Here is a 20955-nt window from a genome sequence, read left to right as displayed (position 1 = left end):
CATCGAGGGGTCTCCAATGTTTATGTCTCAGACTGATGTCTTATCCCAGAGCGAGCTTCTCCAGGAGTTAGAAATGAAATGTCCTCTCTCCCTTTAAAAGAAGAGGGTTTCAAAGGTGTTTAATGCAAAACGAAAAGCAACACACTCCTGTCTGGAGACCCTATAGACCCTATGAAATAAAATACTTACATCAAACCAGATCTCTGTGTGGGGCTTGGCTCACGGAACGGTTCCACAATCTATTACCAGTTCAAATGCAATGGAAAATTGAGGGGAGAAAAAGTCTTTTTTTTAAAAATGTCATCTACCCTGTACTAAGCTTCAAAAAATAGACACCCGTAGCCAAAAACCTGTCTCGAATGAAAGCCCCAGAGTGTCTTTCTAAGAGATCGGTTTTAATCCCTAAAACGGATTTGCGATTCCGAGCATTTACAAAGCATTAGCGCTTTTAAAGGGGAAAGAAAAGAGAGAGAAAAGAAATTTACCAGTTCATTATGGAACGATCAGATCTAAGCAACAATAGAGCATCCCGCAGACAATTTCCTATGGTCTGGAAAGAAACATTTAAAAAAACAAACCCAAAAAAACCCTAGACAATGAACATCTCACCGGTTCAAACACCAGCCAGGCACATTAATGTCCATTTAAAAACTGCCTTGACAAAGTTCCTCTTAAATACATAAATATCTAACCAGTGGTTCTTTTAAGTCTTTGTTAGACTCCTCTAAGAGATCCAGGGAACGGAATCACATTCTGGCTACATTTGCTTGTCAGATACGAAGCTGTGTATATATTTATTTCCCATCACCACCAGAAACTTCCTTGGTTTACAGTTAAGGTTGCTGAAGTGTCAAACCCTCAGACACGCAATTCCTGGAAAAACAAGACAGTCTCCAGTACACACTGGCACACATCCATCATTCGGGTTTTATTTCTGGTACGGGGGGGGGGGGGGGGGGGAGACAGTGATTTATTCCAAAGCCCAAACAGGGATCTTACAAAACAAAAATAATCATCAAACCTCCTCCCTCTTAAGAGACATTCACAAAAGCAGGACTGGAAAACTTAAGCAAAAGTCTAGCTTGGAAGAGTCCAGTTACAGCTTTCTTCTCCTTTGTTAGATTTGGAGAGGGTTGTTATGATGCTTTCCTTGAGAGCTCGTCTCCTTTCCAGGATCCAGGAAAGCAGCTGCAAACACAACACAGCACAAACAACCGCACCAGTGATCTCCAACCACCACCAGTAGCTTTTTGCAAGGCCACTGCACAAAGAAAAGGAGGCGGGAGTGGGAAGAGACTTTTCAGCCTTTTGCATCCATCAGTTCTTTCCTGTTTTTGGGGACCTGCAGGCTACTTTTGGGAGGAAGGAGGGAAGGAGCTGCAGCTTCAGGAAGCCGGTCATCGCTTTGATGCAGTTGTTGGGGATGATCTGGGGAAAGGCAGGAGATAAAGAAAAAAAATCGGTAGCTGGAAGGTCTGGAAGCCTCTTTGCAATCGTTGCTCCTGATACGTCAAAGGGTTTTTCGCCTCCTCCTCCTGGCCCTAAGGTTTTCGCATGCACAGCTCCCTCTAGTTTGAAAAGGTTACAGAGACCTTCAGCAAGAAGCAACGCAGCAGCTGGAGGGGCAGATACCTAGCACCCCCCAGGCCCGGCTCCCAGAGAAGTGTCATCCCCTGCAACAGGAAAAGGGAGGCAGGAGGGAAAATGCCCCTTCTCCAGATCCCTGATGCTTATGGAGCGTGGCCTAGGGAAGCATCAATAGATTCAATTCCCCCCAGAGGCCAGAGCCTAGCGAAATTGACCAGGGAAAAGGGAGGGATAAGCTGAAATTGAGCAGGCAAAAGAAAGTTGGGGGTATGCAGAGAGGAGAGGTTTAAATCTCTTCCTTTTTCAGCCTTCTCCATCCCATCTCCCCTGGCTGTCCCTGGCTAGGCACGCCGGCTGCTCCATGGCGCCCAGCCCAACCTGAGGTGTGAAATTGCAAACTGGCTCTGCTCGCTAGAGAGAAGGTGACCGTAAATAAAGAAGAGAGAGATCAGGGAGAGAGGGAAAGTGGAGGGAGGGGGGAATTAAAGGCGAGGGCAGCTGGAGGTGGAGAGACAGAAATTGAGCCGATAGGAATTAAAGAAAAACAAACACAACAGTGAGGCTGGCTGGACGGATGAGAACGAGATGCTGAAAGTGGCAGCTGGTTGCTCCCTGGTGGGTGGGAAGGGGATGAGTATCTGCAGCTCTGACTGGCCAGGGCTATTTTGGGTGGGCAGATGAAATACTGTGCAAGCCAAATTTCACCTGGGGGACCACCTGAAATGTTCTCACTAGATGAGTATCAGCCCTAGTCACAGCAGCAGGGGGAAATCGAGGCCGGATGGCTGAAGCCCTGGCCCCACTGGGGAGCTAGGCATGCTGGGTTCTAATCCTGCCACTGACCTACTGTGTGCTCTTGGGCAAGTCATTTCCCCTTCTGCTATTTAGACTGTGAGGTCTCTTGGGCAGGGACTGTCTCTCACTACATCTCTGTACAGCTCCAAGCACAACGAGGCCATGATCTCAGAGCAGGCCTATGCTGCAATGGAAGGTGTGTCACACAGGCATACCCAAATTATCTTTAATCTAGTTAACAAGGCCACGAATAGCAGTGAAGACGCAGTAGGCCGGGCTATTTTCAGCCACGTCAGCTAGACGAAAGCTAATGCGGGTTCGCCTACCCAAACTCAATCCCGTCCCCCAGTTGCAGTTCAGTTGGAGTGTAGAGATACCCTCAGCTGGGACTTCTAGGTGCTACTGTAATAAAAATACTGTAATAAAAAATACATTCATAAGAACTTATATAGCTTTAAAAATATCCTTGGGGCTACATGGATGTGTGTGTGTCTGTATGCTGCAAGCCCTGGAAAACTGGGCTCACAGGTGTGGTGTACGGAAAACTATTAACATGGGAGAGCTATCAATTTAAATGCTCAGGGGTTTTCTGGTCCTGCAGGTAGGAGCCTCTGTAGGGAAGCATGAACACAGCAGTCAGTTTGCATCCAGGAAGCCTAGAATAACAAGGTGGGGTGAGTTGTACTTCTGGGAGCAGCCTGCTTTGTCTCTCTCTGCTTTTATCATCCTGAATTCTACGAAATAAAGTAGTGCTACATTGCAACCTTCCAGTGAGACTATTTTATGTTTTCATCTCACTTCTCTATTTGTATGTTATGAAACATAACAACAGGCTCTTACTTCAAGCTGGCTGGAAAACGTTGAAGAAAGCTGGATGAGTGGACATTTGAAACACCACCCCATTTCTCAATTAGCTCTGTTCCTAATTAAGGCTCAGGCCTGCCAGTTCTTCCATGCCAGACTGATACCAGTGGGTTTTGACGGACATAGATCTACTTGCAGGATTGTGGGGGGCTTACCTGGTGTCCTTCCAGGTTAAGAGGCCAAGTGCACAAGTGCCCTCAAGAGTTACTAGCATTCAATGTACTGCGTGTCAGGTAGGCACGGTTCCTGCAGCCATGGTCCTGAAGTACCTGCCCAATGCAAGGCAGCTCTGTATGGAAACAAGGGTCCATCTACACAGAGCAGGAGCAGGGCCCTACTGCTAGGTCCTCAAAATTATTTAGGTGCCTAACTCTCAGCGGTCATTAGTGCTCTGTGGTTGCTTCGTTTCTTTATGATGTATAAAGACCTAACACCATACATTCAAATCTTGTCTACTGTTTTTCCTGGAAGACTTTATGGACAACTGGAAAACTAGGAGGATTACACCACCACATAGCAACCAAGGAAGTGAAACTTGAGCCATTGAGGGTTTTTTTTAGTCAGACTGTTCAAAGATCTGGGTTCGTTTGTTTTTGTTCACACTGATTTAACTCAAAGCTCTGACAAACACTCAGGAGAAAAGCTGTCTTTAAAGATTCTTCCCCACTTCAGTTCTCTTGCCTTTCAAGGAGACATCCAGCAAAAAAACAGGGAAGACCAGATTTAATCTTTCTGCTTTTTCTAAGGTTAAAACCTCCCTCATTTTTTCTTTTTTTTGGAGAAGGAAATGAAATCTTCAAGTCTTCTTCATTCATCATCAAGCGGCCCAAAAGGGCAGAGTCTCATTGTTTTTCCTTTAAAGCAGAGATGATGTCCTTTCAACCTGAGCCCTGAACTCTGCCGCTGCTTCCCTCTGAAGCCTTTCTGCCTTTGGTACATTGTAGTCCTGACCTCAATGTAGCTTTTTGTACTTAGTATTCATAAAAACGGCACCGTTCTTTGCCACCTCCTGGGACACTAATCTATTCCTCTGTTTCAGAACAAAGAATCCTCTCCCCCTACTCCTCCACCCCCCCACCGCTCCCCAATCAGCAATTGAGAAGTAGCCTAAATGTGTTTCTAGGGGGAATAAGCATAAGAGCCAGCTAATTGTCCTGTTTAATGTGCTCGGCTGAAAAATATTCTGTCTAGCAGAACAGTTGTTGACAGATCTCATCAAATATAAATAGCAGAGCCCTATATAAATCTGAAGTATTAATGTTTGAAGAGGCTGCTAATTATAATTCACGTGGCAGGAATGTTCATTGTTCTAGTGACAGAAGAATCGAGAGGAAAATCTGATTTAGCCTTTTGTCTTTTGTTTCCTTTAAATGCAGGGAGGTTAACATTTCTTCTGTCTCATTCCCCCAAGCGAGCGCACACGCCCAAAATAATCTGGGTGTGTTAAATCCATGCTGAAATAGGTCCCTGTTTGCTGTTTTTAAATGAGGGTTAATTAGTGAAATCCTGCTCATTAATTAGGGCTGGGAATACGGGGCCTGATCTCACCTCTGGGCAAGTCAGTAGAGAGACAGACATTGAGTTCAGGGAGCTTCGGATCAGGCCCATAGCCCAGCCAACCAAGGCAAAACCCCCTACAGTGCAGGCAGGCAATGCTGCTATTGGCAGAGCCGGGGATCACCCCTGCTTGGCACCAGGCTAGGCCAGAAGCTTCAGCACACGCAAGCCCTGTAACGACCCAGGGTACCAGGGAGGCTGAAGTGCGTGCTGTCATGACTTCACTGCTCCAGTATGTGAGCTAGCTTGGTTATGTCTACACAAGCGGCAAACACTCTCCATGACTGCAGTGCAGATGTCCCCAAAAGCAGCTGGGCTTTGAAACTTGGAATCTGGCAAGAATAGGCTGAAAATCCAGGACCAGAGCCTGGAAATCCAGCTAGACACGCCACTTACACTGGACCTTTTAAGCAGGGCCCAAGTGGTGAAAAATCAACTGGCATTTCATCCCACCTCTGCCTTGGTATCCTTCGCAAAGAAAGCAAAGTGAACTCCCTGAGGGATGAACTTATTGAGTCTGGCACATGCTGCCCCTCGGCTGGGGTACCGGGCAGGATCTGGAAAGAGGCTGGCCTGGAACTGACCTCGCCACAATGGCCTGGAACTGACCCCAGCCCTTGTTACATGAAACACCTCAATAGAACCCCATCACCGCCGTGGGGGTGGGGAGGAAAATGTAGACGGCAGAATGGTCTCTCCAAGGATACAGTGGATGTCGCATCGACTGAGTCATTCTAAACTGGAAAAAGTGCTGGAGATCGCGCTCAAAGGAAGAACCCAGCTGCAGCGAGGGGACCAGACACAGCCCAAAAGGGATCTTTCATCTCTCTTCGATGGCTAAAATGCTGTGAAAATGCTCCCCCAAAGAGAAAGAATGGGAGAGTTCCCCGGTCTGCCCCCCAAACAGACCCAACTGTCCCCCTGCAAACTGCCCCCCAAAGCATTATCGGTACTTGCAATTCCCATTTTCCTCCCCCAGTGCCGCTGGAGGACAGCAACAGCGGAGATCAATCACTGCTCTGGGTAATGAAAGGAGATGAAGAAGCAAACAGCTCTGACACCTCCAATTTATTACCCCAGGCCGAGCCATTTTTAACAGGGAGTAATGCGATTGTACTGGCAAAATCAAAAGCCTCCATATGGGCTTATTACACGGTGTGCTAAGCTGGCGGGAGCTGCTAACCTGGAGGCTGAGCAGGACTGGGAAGGTAATAGGATGGAGCAAGGTTCCCCCAGGCACAGCAGTAATGAAGAGTGCTTCGGGGTGGGGGGTAAAGAGGGATGCCACCACCATGTACACAGGATCAGCTCAGCCACAGACACTTCATGAGCAGTGGAAACGCTGGTCCTGCTGCACACCCGCCTCCCATGGCAATGAATGGCAGCTCTGCGGGCGGAGAAGCAGGCTGGGGGGAGAGGGGGGAGTTGGGACCCTGCTTTGCAGATCCAGGCAGTGATAACACTCCGCGCTGCTCACTTGCGTGTCGTGCATGTGGACAGTAACCACTGGGGCCTGGTTTGTATCTGTCTAAAGTGATCCCTAGGCTGGACAAACGCCATATTTCACTGCATAGACTTGAACGCGAGAAGAGACCATCGTGAGTGTATAGGGTAAGTCCCTGCCTGACATGCACGCACCAAGAGCTGTGGGCCAGTGACCTTCAGGAACCCGGTTAAAGGGCCATCTTCCACATTACCAGCCAGAACCCTGAGACTACAGGAGCTGCACTGCCCCTGCACTGGCCAAGGGCTGAACGAAATCCTTTAGCCGCTCCTTGCCCTGCCGTTGTGTAAATCCAGTCTGCTCAGAACCGCCCTCCAATGACTGCGTGACAGGGAGGCATCGGGTGACCAACCTAACTATTCTGCAGGATCAAGCCCTAAATCGCAACTTTAAGGGCTAGTCCGTGCAGTGCTGCATGGCAGACTACGGGGGTGTGAACTGAGGGGCGCTCGAATGTATTGCACACGCTCTAAGAGCCCTGTGTAGACCCTGCTGGTGGGAACTAAAAGGTACCTCGCTCGCATGGATGGCATCCTGTTTCAAACAGCGCTATGTTAATGGGCAGTAGGTACCTGTCAGTTCGCGCCAGCAGGGGCAGTTCGAGCACTTTACAATTCATACCCCTGTAGCCTACACGGTGCAGAAAAGCCCTGAGGTCCAGATCCTCAAAGATATTTAAGGATCCCACCTTCCATTGGTTTCAGTCCCTTTGAGGATGGCCATAAATAACTTGCACTGGGTCTCCCATTCGTTACAAAGAACACTTGTTACGGTCACCTAATGCTGTCTCTTAATAACACTTAGTAACTCTTTTAATAACACTTTGCTTTTCCCTAGCACCTTCCATCCAACGTTCTCAACTCGCTCTACGAACGCACATTAGCCAAGTGTCACAAGCACTCTGCCTGGCAGGTCAGAGTGGCCTTTAGCAGACAGGGAAACTGAGGCACAAGGAGGGCAAGCGGCTTGCCTATGGCCAGTGGCAGAGCCAGGGATAAAACCCACTGCTCCCAGGCCCATACCTTATCACAAGCCATACTCCCTGCCGTCTTTGTCACTGTTTCCCTCTTGTCAAATGCCTGGGAGACTTTCCCAACAGTGCCACACAGCTGGGAGACCGAGGGAAACGCAAGCTTGACGGAAGCCAGCTCCAATAAGGTTTGACAAGCGCTGCCTGAAGAGGATGATAACGATCAAGGAGGACAGAGGGTGAAGAATGGAACAATTGGGGAGGCAATGAGGCAGAGATGGATCATACCCCACACCTCGGGTGACCAGACAGCAAATGTGAAAAATCAGGACACAGTGTGGGGAGTAATAGGAGCCTATATAAGAAAAAGACCCCAAAATCAGGACTGTTCCTATCAAATCAGGACATCTGGTCACCTTACCCGCAACAGGCAGTGGAATGGAAAGCCCCTAGGATCATGTGATCAGATGGGGACGGGGGTGAAAGTGGCCATGGCAGAGCGGATGATCCAGTGGATCAAGGAGCGGTGAAGGCATGTGGGAAAGATTCCCTGAAGACAAAGATCCGTAGCAGGCAGGCAGGCTCATTGGAGGGGAGGGCTCCGAGATGGCCCATTGAAAACGGGGCTGGCAGGCTCTTCTGTTTACCTGGAATGAACTGAAGTCTCTCAACTCCAGACAGGCACATGGAGTATCCAGGTTACACTAGAAGTAACCTGGCTGCCGGCTTCTTTCCAGGGCCTGGCCGGGTGCACCCCCAAACGCACCATGCAGTTCACACACAGGCCCCACAGCATGAGCAGCCCGGCCCTTGCCTTTCCAAAGGAGCACTCTGTTTTTAAGGCGGCCAGCCCCCTTCCCCTGCCAGCCCCCACTCCCAGAAAGGAGGCAGGGGAGAGTGAGACCAAGCAGCAGCACTGCATGACAGCACAGCGCTTGATGCCTCTCCCTGCGGCTGTTGGTTTAACTTTTGTAAGCCTGGCAGGAATTCAGAGCACTGTTCCAGTGCACAGCTCACCCTTCCTTACGCCTGACAGGGATCAGACAAGGCCCTGCTGTGACTGCCCCCCTGAGCAGGGCTTAAAGCCTTCGCAAGGGCAGTCTCTGGCTCGGCACACCCCTACATCAAAGCCTCTGGCAGACGGTCACACTTGCATCCTCCTGGTGCTCTTTGCAGGAGTCGTGGGTTTCAGTAAAGCTACAGCTGGGCAGCTTCACCCTCCCTCCACAGTGACAGAGGGGGACACTCAAGGCTGCATTTGCCCCTTGTGATCACTCTCCGCTGCCTGCTCCTGAGCGACTGCCTTCATGGGTGTGGGGGCCCAGGCCATAGTTAGGAATGACTTGAGATAAAGAGGTTATTGCCTGAATCTCGGCCAGTTGTTTGAGCTTGTCTTGTCTGACTCACCCAGTGAGAAGGCCACAGGGAGACAGAATGGGGCAGGGAGAGAGGCCTAGAAACCCCCCACTAACACTCAAAGCAAGAAGCACAGCATGTCATGGGAAACTGGAGAACTCGGGGAAGTACATTACACAGAGCTAGGAAAGGACTTTGGGGGAACAGAGACCGCAGGGAGGTTTGGGGGTTTTTTTCCTGACTCTGCCTGGAGACCTTAAGGGGCTTCAGGACTCTGGGAGGGTTTCACTTTCCTCTGCAGCATCAAACATGGGTCACTTGCAAGTTTAAACTAGTATAAATGGTGGATTCTCTGTAACTTGAAGTCTTTATATTGTGATTTGAGGACTTCAGTAACTCAGCCAGGCATTAGGGGTCCAGTACAGGAGCAGGAAGGGGTGAGGTTCTGTGGCCAGCGATGGGCAGGAGACCAGACTAGATGACCAGGACAGTCCCTTACGATCTTAAAGTCTATGAGCTAAGGACACAATAGTATGAAGCAAGCACGCGGCTGCTGAACTCGTCTGAATCCTCCGCATATTCTGTGAGCACAGTTTTGATCCAGGACTTTAGATCTTTTCCATCCCTGACTCCAGCGAGTCAATTAATTAATCCACCCTCAACATATTCCTGTAGACCTCTCGGGCAGGTGATTTAGTGACTCCTTGTGTCTCAACTAAAAAGGTCACACACTGAGCCAGCAAGAGAACCCAGGAGTCCTGTCTCCCAATCTCCTACCCTAACCACTAGGCAACACCATCTGAAGACCCCTTCACAAAGAATGACAGGGGAAGGGAGAAATACTCTTCAGAACTCTTTATTACATCTGAAGTTAAACAACGGTGTTTAAAAATTGCATGATCCTCATGGGAAATGAGAGGCGCTAGCATTGCCTCTAACTTTAGCACGGGCTAAATGTAGCAACATTGAGGAGGACAGAAGAGAAGACCGCAGCCCCATGCCAAGAATTCAGACACGGGAAGAGTTAACAGAGGGGTCTGGAGACAGACTGGGTTTTACAGGAATTCCAGGAGACTGCTGCGTGGTGAGGGAGATGGTGGTAAATAGAACCACACACTTCATTACCCTCCACTTAACTGCTGCTGACAAGGCTTTCCATAAACACAGCATGATGGATTCCAGCCACAGTGAGTGACCTGCTGCTCTCAGCCCTTTCTGACATGCTTTGGGGCTCTGCTCCCGCTATCGGGCCAGGCAGCCACTTTCTACTTCCTGATCTCCCCAAACACGTGGTCAGGAACCTTTCTCCGAAGATGCTGGAAACATGCCTGAAAAGAAGAAGCTTGTCTCATCTAATAGAGATTCTTCCCCTGGGCAACTCTGGTTTGCTGGTGCCACCATCACTCACGACAGGCTGACAGGAGCCCGGATTGATGGATGTTTAATGGGAAGAGATGCCTGGAGGCAATCTGCTTGCATTGGAAGCAGTCCCCCTGTATCCCAGTTTGAAGGAATGCTGCAACATGACGGTATATTAGGGGTTTCCAGGAAGGGAGAGCAGCTCCGATTACACATGACTGGCCATGTGTGCAGAGGGCCAGGGAATCCCATGGGGATCGTCTATGCACAAGGACGCCAGCTCTCTGGCAGGATTCGGTTGTTAGGACAGCAGCTGCCTGGTGGTGGGGTGGGAGAGGAAACTCTGCCCTCACTGCATCCCATTGCCAACTCCTGGCCTCGCTCTACTCCAGCAGGGTAAGGAAGCAGAGCGAGAGCTCTCAGCAGAGACCCACAGACTCAGTCACTGGTACTGTCTTCGCTGTCGGAATACGCCCCCAGCAGGCTGAGGGAAGAGCCCCGGGCTGCTGATGGGGGCTGGGTCACAGCAGGTAGCGAGGAGCTCCAAATTCCAGCATCTAGAAGCCAAACAGAGCAGGTTCAATCATTCACACCCCACACCCACGGCTGGAGAACAGAGAGCTGCACCTTATGGACGCCCGAGGAAAACACTCCTGCTCTTGCCTGGATGGGCACTGCCATGTTCTGAGCACCAGCTGCAACACCAGGCATTAGGACCTGGCGTAAAACAGTTTCCTTGGCACTTTGTCTGAATCTCAATGAGGATTAAAAGGTTTGCCGTTGAGATGATCGCATTTCTATGGAGGCTCTCCTCCTGCCCCCTGATGGTGACATAAGAGAATGGAAACGTCTGAGATACTTAAGCATAGAAGGCTGCCACCTAACTAGAAGAGGGTGAGGTGAGTCAAACCTCAGTCTAACAAAGATGCTGTCTGTGAGGTAGCCTCCAGTGCGTGAAACTGTCTTTTGCGTACAAGCTCTTAAGCTGGAAATGGGGGCGGAGGGACTGCTGTGTGGATCACATAGCGAAAACATCATTCAACTGGGCCATTCATGAAACACCAGGTTTGGATCAGCAGCCAACCTAATCTTACATAGCACGTCATTAAAAAAGATTAACAAACTACCCAGAGGGCTGGGATCATTTCGCTCGCCATCAAAATGCAGCCACCTCTGCGATGGAACACAGCCGCTGTTCAACAGAACAAGGCAACCCCACGCAATGGTTTAGGACAGGAAGGAACGAATGCTGTGTGCAACTGAAAGTGCAGGGGAGTTTGGGGAAGGCAGAATCTTATTATTCAAATATCACAGCATACAACATAACCTCCCTCTACAGTAAAAGGAGATTTAACCAACTTAAAATGAAGATGAAAGATGGCTTCTGATCAGCTGCGGGCTGTTCATGTTACTGTAGCAGACAGCTGTGCCAACTGCCCCAACCGCATTGTGGAAAGTACGTTTTGGAACGGCACAGTAAATTCAAACCCCATGGCTGGTCTCACATTACCGTCTGTATTCCTGTAGCACCTAGGAGCCTGAGTCATGGGCCAGGACTCCTTCGGCTTAAGTGTTCTACAGACACAGAACAAACAGAGCAGCTGTTTTATGAGCAACGATATCAATATACACCTCTACCTCGATAGAACGTCGCCCTCGGGAGCCAAAAAATCTTACTGCGTTATAGGTGAAACCGCGTTATATCGAACTTGCTTTGATCCACCGGAGTGTGCAGCCCTGCCCCCCCGGAGTGCTGCTTTACTGCATTATATCTGAATTCCTGTTATATTGGGTCCCGTTATATCGGGGTAGAGGTGTATTTATCATGGTACTTCTACAGACTGGCACCATCATTGTATCTGAGCAACAAAATGTTAATATACAAGTTGAGACACTGGCAATCAGCCCTCATGCATCAGAGCACAAGCTCTTTGCCAGAGCGGTCAGGAAGGAATTTTACTTCCCCGTAACAAGGCACTATACAGGAGGCAGGAGAGAGGAGACGGCTTCCTCTCTGAAACACTGGGCATTAGCCCTACTGGAAATCCCAGCACCAGACTTGATGCCATTCTGGCAAAGTTCTATTGGGTCATGAATTACTAAACTGCAACATATAACTGAAGACAACACAGACACACGAGATTAAACCGCTTGATGTCACCATGCTGTTAGACCCCACCTTGGTGGCCTGGAGTTAAGTGGCTAATCAGATCCCACATCGTCATGCAGGTGAGACTGAACCAAAGTTACCTGAGCTCTGCAGTGTAGCTCGCTTCCCCACACCGCTAGCTGTGGTGGAGCCCGGGGTCTGTTTCTTCACAGTGACCAGGCCTGCCAGCTGGGACTTGCTGTTCAGTTTGCCCACACTCCTCTCCCAGCTTTCAGTCTTTAGCTTCTTACTCTGGGGCTCACTATCCTACAGAAGGGAGCACAGATATTAACGTTCTCTGCCCTTGGAGCTGCTATGGGGGGAAGAGAGACTATGCAAAATGTTACATCATCGTCAAAATCAAGGGGGGTTTGGAGCTGCATACACAGAGGTAACATATCACAGAGCAGCAAGGAGAAAGCCCCTCTCTGGATAGCTAAAGAGTGTGAAGAAAGGGTTTGGCTAGGATGAGATAGCACATTGTTAGGTGCAGAGGAACGAAATCAGCCCAGGAAGATTCAGGCTGAATACCAGGGAAAGCCTGCTGTCACAGAGATCAAGGTGGCTGCGGAAAAGCCTACCCAGGGCTGATGCCCTGTTGCTTCGGGCATCCACAGCAAGCCTGGAAGAGACACTGGTCAGCAGGCATAGTTGTCCATTGGCAGAGGGGTGATCCAGATGTGTGCAACAGGACTTTCCAGTATCCAGCTTCTGTGACCTCACGTGTTGGCTGCTGGAACAGCCACTGGGTTTAACACACTAGTGACTAGATGGCTCAGAAGGATTAGCACTGGGACAGGGAACATTTCACAGTTCAACTCCAGCCTGGCTTGGGAGTCATTTGAAAGCTTTCAGAAGCCTGCACTGTTTGACGGTCTCAGTGGACAGGGATCGACATCAAAAAGCAACATCTGCAACTGGCATTAACTGGCCTGTTTGCTGGATCCTCTGTGGAGATTATACCAAGGACTGAGCTCCCTCCGCCTCAGAGCAAGCATCAGAACAACAGGCTGGGATCATGCAGGGGTGCTTGCCCTGATGTGTATAAACACAGGGCTTCGGTCTTCAGTGCTGTCCCGCTGGCATCTTCCATCACTGCTAGTCTTGCATTGATGTGACTTCAGTTTGTACGATGATTAAAGCAGGGAGCAAAGCCAGAAGCAACGTGCTGACCACTTAACCATCATCAGGCATGACAGTAGGGGTGGGGGCTCTTAGCAGCAGCTCACCCCCATGGAGATGAGCCCCTCTGCTAGCTGATACAGGTTGAAGTTTACTTCGACCAAAACCTCTCATTTCCTCCTTTCAGTCTAATGCACAATGAGCCACATTTTCTAAACTAGGCAGAAAAGAGGCAACTGTGCCTCAAAGTCTCCAAACCAGGGGACTTCTCATGCAGTGTGGTATGCTGGGTTTTAGTTTGTCCCCTTGTGGAAAAATCTCCCACCTCGGAGAGCCACGCTGCTGGAAAAGCCCCTACCCCCAGGATTTACCTCCTGCAAGATGTCTGTGGGTTTCGCTTTCGGTAGCGATCTTGAGGGCACTTGGGCAGCCTCTTCATCAGAGTCAGAGTCTTCCAGGAATCGCCTGCTCTGGGCTTGTTCCAGCATAGCTCTGCAAATCAAAGGGATCCCCCAGAGAGGTGTAACAGAGTGACTTGATTACAGTCTATATGTGCCCACATGGGCAACAAATATTTGGTAATAGGCTCTTTAATCTAGCAGATGGAGGTAGAGCACAATCCAAGGGCTGGAACTTGAAACTAAAATTCAGACTGGAAGTAAGTTGTTACATTTTTAATTGAGAGAATAATTAATCATTGGAACTATTTACCAAGGGTCAGTGGTGGATTCTCCATCACTGGTAACTTTAAAATCAAAACTGGAAGATTTTTCTAAAAGATTTGCTCCCGGAACTATTCTAGGGCAGGGAGTGGGGGGAGCAGAGGACTCCAGGTACTGTCCTCGCCTGCAGGCACCCCCCCTGCAGCTCCAATGGCCAGAAACGGGGAACTGCAGACAATGGGAGCTTAGAGGGAGGTACCCATAGGCGAGGGTAGTACACAGAGCCCTTTGCCTCCTCCCTTCCCCTCCCCAATGGGCCGCAGGGACATGCTGCTGGCCGCCTCCAGGAGCGGCGCGGGGCCAGGGCAGGCAGGGAGCCTGCCTTAGTCCCACTGTGCGCCGCTATCACCCTGGAGCCATTCAAGGTAGGTGGCACTGGCCCAGAGCCTGCACCCCAAAACCCTACTGCACCCCACACCCCAGCCCTGAGACCCCTGCCACACACTGCACCTCAACCCCTTACTCTGAGCCTCTTCCTGCACACCACACCCCCTCCACACCCCGCACTCCCTCCCACACCCCAACACCCTGCCCCATCCCTACATTCCATGGCCCTGCATGCAATTTCCTCATCCAGGTGTGGCCCTTGGGCCAAAAAGTTTGCCCACCCCCAGAGTAGAGGATGATCTTCACTATGGGGAGATTGCTGCTGCAATCGATGCAGCAGGGTCGATTTAGCAGGTCTAGTGAAGACCCACTAAAATCAACCGCAGAGCACTCTCCAGTGGACCCCAGTACTCCAGCTCTTTCAGAAACATAAGGGAAGTCGACTGGAGAGAGTTATTCACGTAGCTGGGAGTAGCATAACTTAGGTCAATTTACCTCAGTAGTGAAGACAAGCCCTAGATTATCTTCATGGGTTTTTGGCCTTGGAGTCTATGACATAATAAAAACGATCCACCTTCATGAGACCTGCAGAGAGCAGTGTTGTCCTGCACACACTGTAGTTCTGATATGTTACAACTGAGCAGGGACAGGTACTCTGCCAGAATTCAACAGCTCCCACAGAGTTGCCGGACACCATCTTCCCTTCCCAGTGTTAGCTGTTACGGCTTGGCAGGCCTGGAATCCGTGCAGCACTCCAAGTTCCCTTTTTAGGTGCAGTTCAGTGCTGCTGAAAGGTCTTTCATTTAGCCCCAGAATAATATCATGGACACTGCGGTAGGGGTTCTCCCCACACCCTGACACAAAGGTACTTTAGCCCTACACCCTGGAAGAGGCCTTCTCTGAAGGAGAGTTCAGTCTCAGAGGCCAGCTCAGTTTCTGATCTCTTTGTCGAAAATGCCAACTGGGACCATGATTTTTGGCATGCAAACGCCTCCCCATGGAGGAACAGGTCACTTATATTTCCCTTACCTCTTTCAGTATTAGGGCCACCACTCCTCATGTGTTCTTTACCTGTTACGTCTAGATAGGTAGGACATCAGCCATCCTACTAGATCTCCTCACATCCCAATCCACACACCTCAGATTGCAAGTGTTACCCTCCTTTGGATCTCTGGCACTGTCCCTCCCATTAAAATAGTGTGGGGGGTGTTAAGATCATTGCCCAGCCCACAGGGGGCAGCCTGGAAAGTGTCACATATCCAGGTGTGACCAGAACTCAAATATGAGCAACATTTCCAGCTGACTCACTTCATCTCCGTCTCATCCTCCTCTAGCTCCCTTCGTTTCCGCTCCTCCTCATAGTCCTTATACTGCTTCAGCATGGATTCAAAGTCCACATTTGCCTGACGCTGGTTCAGCTCCTTCAGCTCTTGCAGGTTTTCCAGAACCTCCATCTCCAGCTTGGAGTCCTTTGTCCGGTTCTCCAAAACCTAGCAGCGAAAGCAGGAAAGCCCTTGAAGTACTGGGTAAGCCACACCGACAACTCAGGAACTGTATTATAGAATCACAGAATATCAAGGTTGGAAGGGACCTCAGGAGGTATCTAGTCCAACACCCTGCTCAAAGCAGGACCAGCCCCAACTAAATCACCCCAGTCAGGGCTTTGTCAAGTCTGACCTTAAAAACCTCTAAGGAAGGAGATTCCACCACCTCCCTAGGTAGCCCATTCCAGTGCTACACCACCCTCCTAGTGAAAAAGTTTTTCCTAATAGCCAACCTAAACCTTCCCCACTGCAACTTGAGACCATTACTGCTTGTTTCTGTCATCTGGTACCACTGAGAATAGTCTAGATCCATTCTCTTTGGAACCCCTCTTCAGGTAGTTGAAAGCAGTTATCAAATCCCCCCTTATTCTTCTCTTCTGCAGACTAAACAATCCAATTAGCTTCCATTACTAGTATGGCAATTCTAAAGTGCCTGCTGCCACTGTACCTAAGCGACAGAGTTTAGCATGAGTACTAGACGTGCAGTAGCATGAGTATGGGGAGCCTCGTTTTCAGATCTTAAGAAGTACAAGTAAAGATTGTGGTAAACTCCCTTCACTCATTCCAGGCTAAGACTGACCCTACCGCCAGCAGGGACCTCAGTTACCAGCTCTGCCTAAGCCAGTTCCGAAGTTGCAGAACTGGGGCAGTAGCCTCCTTCAATGCACTGAAGCACAAGTGGCCTGAGGCCTGCAAATCTCAGTCTAGTATTTAGGACTTGGGGGAGGGCATTCAAATACCTTCATGGGATTGTTCAGCTCTTCCTCCTCTCTCTCCTTCTGCACTCTCTTCTCCTCTTCCTCCAACAGCTTCTCAGCTTGGAAGTTCCGAGTGGCACCATGTTCCATGGTGTAGTCTGTGTTCTCAGGATCCGTCTGAGGAAGACAGGGGCAACGAAAGGGAATTATTGTGAATGTGCCACAGGCTGCTATTGCTCCAGTCCCTGTCAATCCATTCAGTGCTGGTAATGAACAGCCAGGATGATTTTCAAAGCAACACATAAAACTACACAAAGCACTTCAACCTTGTTTTATTCACAACACCTTCCAAAAGAATGATTATTAATGCCCTAGAAACACCCACTGTACTCGGACATTTGAGCCGCAACAGTGCCCTACGCAGACTGTGGATGAGACACTTTACTGTTTGTTAAAAAGGGAATAGAGATGAAGTAGTTAGGATGCAAAATTTGACCTCTCGTTATCTTAAAATAGTAGCATTTGTTGGGAACCATCTAGGACTGGAATGGAGATCTCCTGACACTCACTGCCCTGATCTACACCAGGCTGCCTCCCCCCGAAATCAAGAGCCCAGCTACAGAACTCTCAAAACCTTCACCTTGAACGTGATTTCTGCCAGGCAGCGGGTGCACTTGATGTAGAAGCGAAAGATGGGAAGTCCCAGGTACACTTCATTCTGAACCGTCTCTTTGCGAGCATTAAACTTCTTGCCTTTATAGATGTACTCACCGCAAGTCTTGCACCTACAGGAAGCAAAGAGAAAGTGAATTAGGTCCACAATGTAATAAAAGACTAGAGAAAGACAGGAGTCTAACTGACATACAAGGGGGATGAGCCTAGTTTTAATGGGCATTGTAACTTGAGAATCACATTCCCATCTGAACATTTGGTACCTATTGTTATCCAAAACCTCTAAGATGACCAGAGCAGAAAGACATTAGATACATTGCTATTTTTTCCATTTAATCTTTGATCATTGTCACTTCTGTTGATTGACAGTTGCCTCCCTCTGACATACTGCTCCAGAGTGGGGCATTCACCTGCACATTCTGGACATTTAGGTACTTACGTGGCCTTCATCACTGTAGTATCCGAGGACCTCACCATCATTAATGGATATTATTATATAATTATTATTAGTGGCCAGATAGTTAAAAAACACACACAGGGCATTTAGACACAGGGCTGATTGGGTAACTTGCCCAAGCTCACACCACAAGTCTGTAGCCAAGCCAGGAACTGAACCCAGGTCGCCAGAGTCACATCCACTAGACCATCCTTTCCACCTCCCTGGTTTCTGTGAGGTTTTTACAGCAACAGTAGAGGCTGAATCTAAATAGGCAGGTGTGTCCATCACAAGCAAAAGCCTGGGTGGACTTGAGTCTGGTCATGCTGCCCTCAGGCCTGCCTGAAAGCCCCTTACGAATACAGCAGGGGAACATTTGGTCAGCCCTGGCAATTAAGCATCAGGCTATACGTGCATACATAGTAGTCTGGGAGTGTGTAGATTAAGCCATTCTAGAGGAGATTCTGCTATTTAGTTTATAGCTATATAAAATTGACCTGCCCCCAAAAAGGTTATGTCTGTTGTAAAAACTGTGGTGCACACAGTAACTCGCTCACAAAAAAGCAGGCAAAGCCTCACAAGCATTCCTTATTACCAAAATCCAGTCAGTACGGTCAGCAAATAGTTAGATTCACCCTCCATCCCAATATATGGTCAGCGCGATGGAAACACAGTAAAGAACCAAAGGGAGGGATATCTTACGAAACCCGCCAAACTCTTCCCATAGTTTCTCCAGTACATGTATCGTCAGCACCACTTCCCTCACCTCATGTTGAACGGGGCCATCAACCGCACAACGTATTGCCGGTCCTTTGGGAGCTTGAGCTTTGGGATTTTAGACGGATCGAAGTCCGGCGGGTAGTATTTCTACAAGAACAAAGCAGAACAGGATCAGCGGGGAGCCTGTGGGGTGAAGGTATCACCCATTGCTCCAGCACTTTGCGATCCACTGAGGATCGGAGCAGGGCCTCAAAGTCAGGGTTCCCCACGCTCACTTCAGAACCCACCCACACACAAAGCTTATAAGGCCTCTCAGCAGAACAGACACTGCTGCCATCTCTCCCCTCCCCCGCTACGGGGCCCCCAGCTCTCCCCCTTCCCCCCCCTTCCTTCCCCGTACGGCCAGTCTCTCCCCTTCCCCCTCCCCCGCCTGACCGGCGCCGCCAGCACTTTCCACCTTTCCTCCGATACGGGCCGCCCAGCCTCTCCCTTCCCCCTCGCTACGGGACCCCTCAGCTCTCCCTTCCCCCTCCCCCCCGCTACCGGAACCCAGCTCTCCTTCCTCCCCCCGTACGGGACTCCAGCTTCCCGCTTCCCTCCCCCCCCCGCTACGGGGACTTCAGCCCACAGCTCTCCCGCCTTCACCTCCCCCCGCACGGGACCCCAGTTCTCCCCTTCCCTCACCCCCCCGCTACGGGGGCCCCACTCTCCCCTTCCCTCCCCCCGCTACTGGGGCCGCCAGCTCTTCCCCTGTCCCTCACCCCACCGCGGTCGGGAACCCCCAGAAAACTCTCCCATTACTCCCCCCCCCTACGGGCAGCGACCCAGCTCTTCCGCTTTCCCTTCCGCCCGCTACGGAGAGACCCAGGGCTCTCCCCTTCCCTCCCCCCCCCCCCCCCGCGTACGGGCCCCAAGCATTCCGCCCTTCCCCCCCCCGCTCGGGATCCAGCTCTCCCTCCCTCCACCCCCCGGCTACGGGACCCCCGCTTCTTCCCTTCCCTCCCCCCCGCTACGGGCGCCCGCTTCTCCCCTGTCCTCCCCCCCCCCCCCGGCCTTTAACCCGGGCCCCGCTCTCCCTTCCCGCGCTGGGGCCCCCCGGCTCTCCCCTTCCCCCCTCCCGCCCGCTGTTACGGGACCCCCAGCTCTCCCCTTCCCACCTCCCCCGCTTTACGCGGACCCCAGCGTCTCCGCTTCCCCTCCCCGCTTACGGGGGACCCCCAGCTCTCCCCTTCCCCTCCCTTCCTCCCCCCCCGCTATGGGCGCGCCTCCCCCATTTCCAGGCCGCGCCGCAGGCTGCCCCCGACTCACATTCAAAACCTTCCTCTCCGACATGTTGCCCCCGCTCCGTGCCCAGCCCGAGTCCGCCCCGCGCCAACTGTCCACCCACCACAGCGCCACAGGCACTTCCTGGAGCCAGCCCCCCTGCCCTCCCATTGGCCTGGAAAAAAGAGACGCCGAGAATTCCTGTTTCCTATTGGCTCATACTGCCGCCCATCACAGTCACACCCCGCCCACTGGCTCGGGTGCTGCAGCTAAAGAGCTCCGTCTGCGCGTAAAGCCCGGCCGAGGAAAGTTCCGGGAGGAGCTGAGCCTTGGCTGCTACAGGGCTGGAGCAGCATTAGAGGCTCTGTGGGGTTCAGTGCATTGGCCGCGACTAGGGGCTGCTCTCACAGGACGTTTCAAACCCTCCTGTGTAGTGTACAGAGAAAGCAGGCAGCAAGCGGCCCATTCCTGAGTTTGCCCATTGCACAGAGACGTGCAGGGTTTATAGTGCAATGCCACGCTGGTCTCGCACTCAGCACCGCAGGGGCACGAGGGCCCAGAAACACGCCGCTGAAAAGAGCATGCTCCAGCAATGCTCGAGTTTTATACACGCGGTCCTCCGCCATGGGTGGGAAGGGTTGCCAACCCTCCCGGTTTTGCCAGGAGTCTCCCAGAACCGGGCTTTTTCTCCCGGAGGCTACTGAAGCCAAACAGGGAGAGTTTAGGCCACTAAATGTCTGGTGGTGCAGTGGGGCTAAGCGCCGCTCCCGAAAGCAGACAGCATGTCCTTCTGGCCCCTAGGGGGGAAGTCAGGGGGTCTCTGGGTCTGCCCTGAGCACTGAATCTGCAGCTCCCATTGGCCAGGAACTGGTGTGTGTGCCTGAGGGCATGGACAGCCTGGAGCCCACTCCTCTAGGGGCCGCAGGGATGAGTGGGCCACTTCTGGGAGAGGTGCAGGGCCAAGGCCGACAGGGAGCCTGCCTTAGCCTCACCGTGCCACTGCCCAGGAGCTGCCCGAGATGAGCACCACCCGACTGCAGCCCACTCCCCTCACCTCCTCCTGCAACCCAACCCCCTGCCATAGCCCTGAGCCTCCTCGGGGAGCCAGCACCCCTTACACCCTCCTGCACCCAAATCCTCTGCCCTGGCCCTGAGCCCCCTCCTGCACCCAAACTCTCTCCCAGAGCTTACACCCTACACACCCTGCTCCAGGCTCCAGCCCCCTCCCACACTCCGAACCCCTCTGCCCCAGCCCAGAGCCTGCATCTCAACCCTCTTCTGTGTGAGAGCAAGCGACAGAGGGAGGGAGG

General features: G+C 51.2%; 1 protein-coding gene across 2 annotated transcripts; it reads right to left on the bottom strand.

The window, feature by feature from the left end:
• Positions 1 to 5: 5 nt before the first annotated feature.
• On the bottom strand, positions 6 to 19786 carry YJU2 (YJU2 splicing factor homolog). 2 transcript variants are annotated; one of them, XM_032772929.2, is made up of 8 exons: positions 19691 to 19786; positions 18429 to 18529; positions 17195 to 17339; positions 16597 to 16731; positions 15621 to 15802; positions 13635 to 13755; positions 12243 to 12408; positions 6 to 91 (listed from the first exon to the last, which is right to left on the bottom strand). In XM_032772929.2, the coding sequence occupies exons 1-8, from the start codon at positions 19712 to 19714 to the stop codon at positions 21 to 23; spliced, it is 945 nt and encodes a 314-aa protein (XP_032628820.1). In that variant the 5' UTR covers positions 19715 to 19786; the 3' UTR covers positions 6 to 20. The 2 variants fall into 2 exon arrangements, with proteins under 2 accessions (XP_032628820.1, XP_032628742.1); XM_032772851.2 differs by lacking the exon at positions 6 to 91 and adding an exon at positions 9476 to 10549.
• Positions 19787 to 20955: the final 1169 nt, after the last annotated feature.

The sequence above is a fragment of the Chelonoidis abingdonii genome, chromosome 11, assembly GCF_003597395.2.
Source record: "Chelonoidis abingdonii isolate Lonesome George chromosome 11, CheloAbing_2.0, whole genome shotgun sequence".
NCBI lineage: Eukaryota > Metazoa > Chordata > Testudines > Testudinidae > Chelonoidis > Chelonoidis abingdonii.
This window is presented reverse-complemented; position numbering and strand designations above follow the sequence as displayed.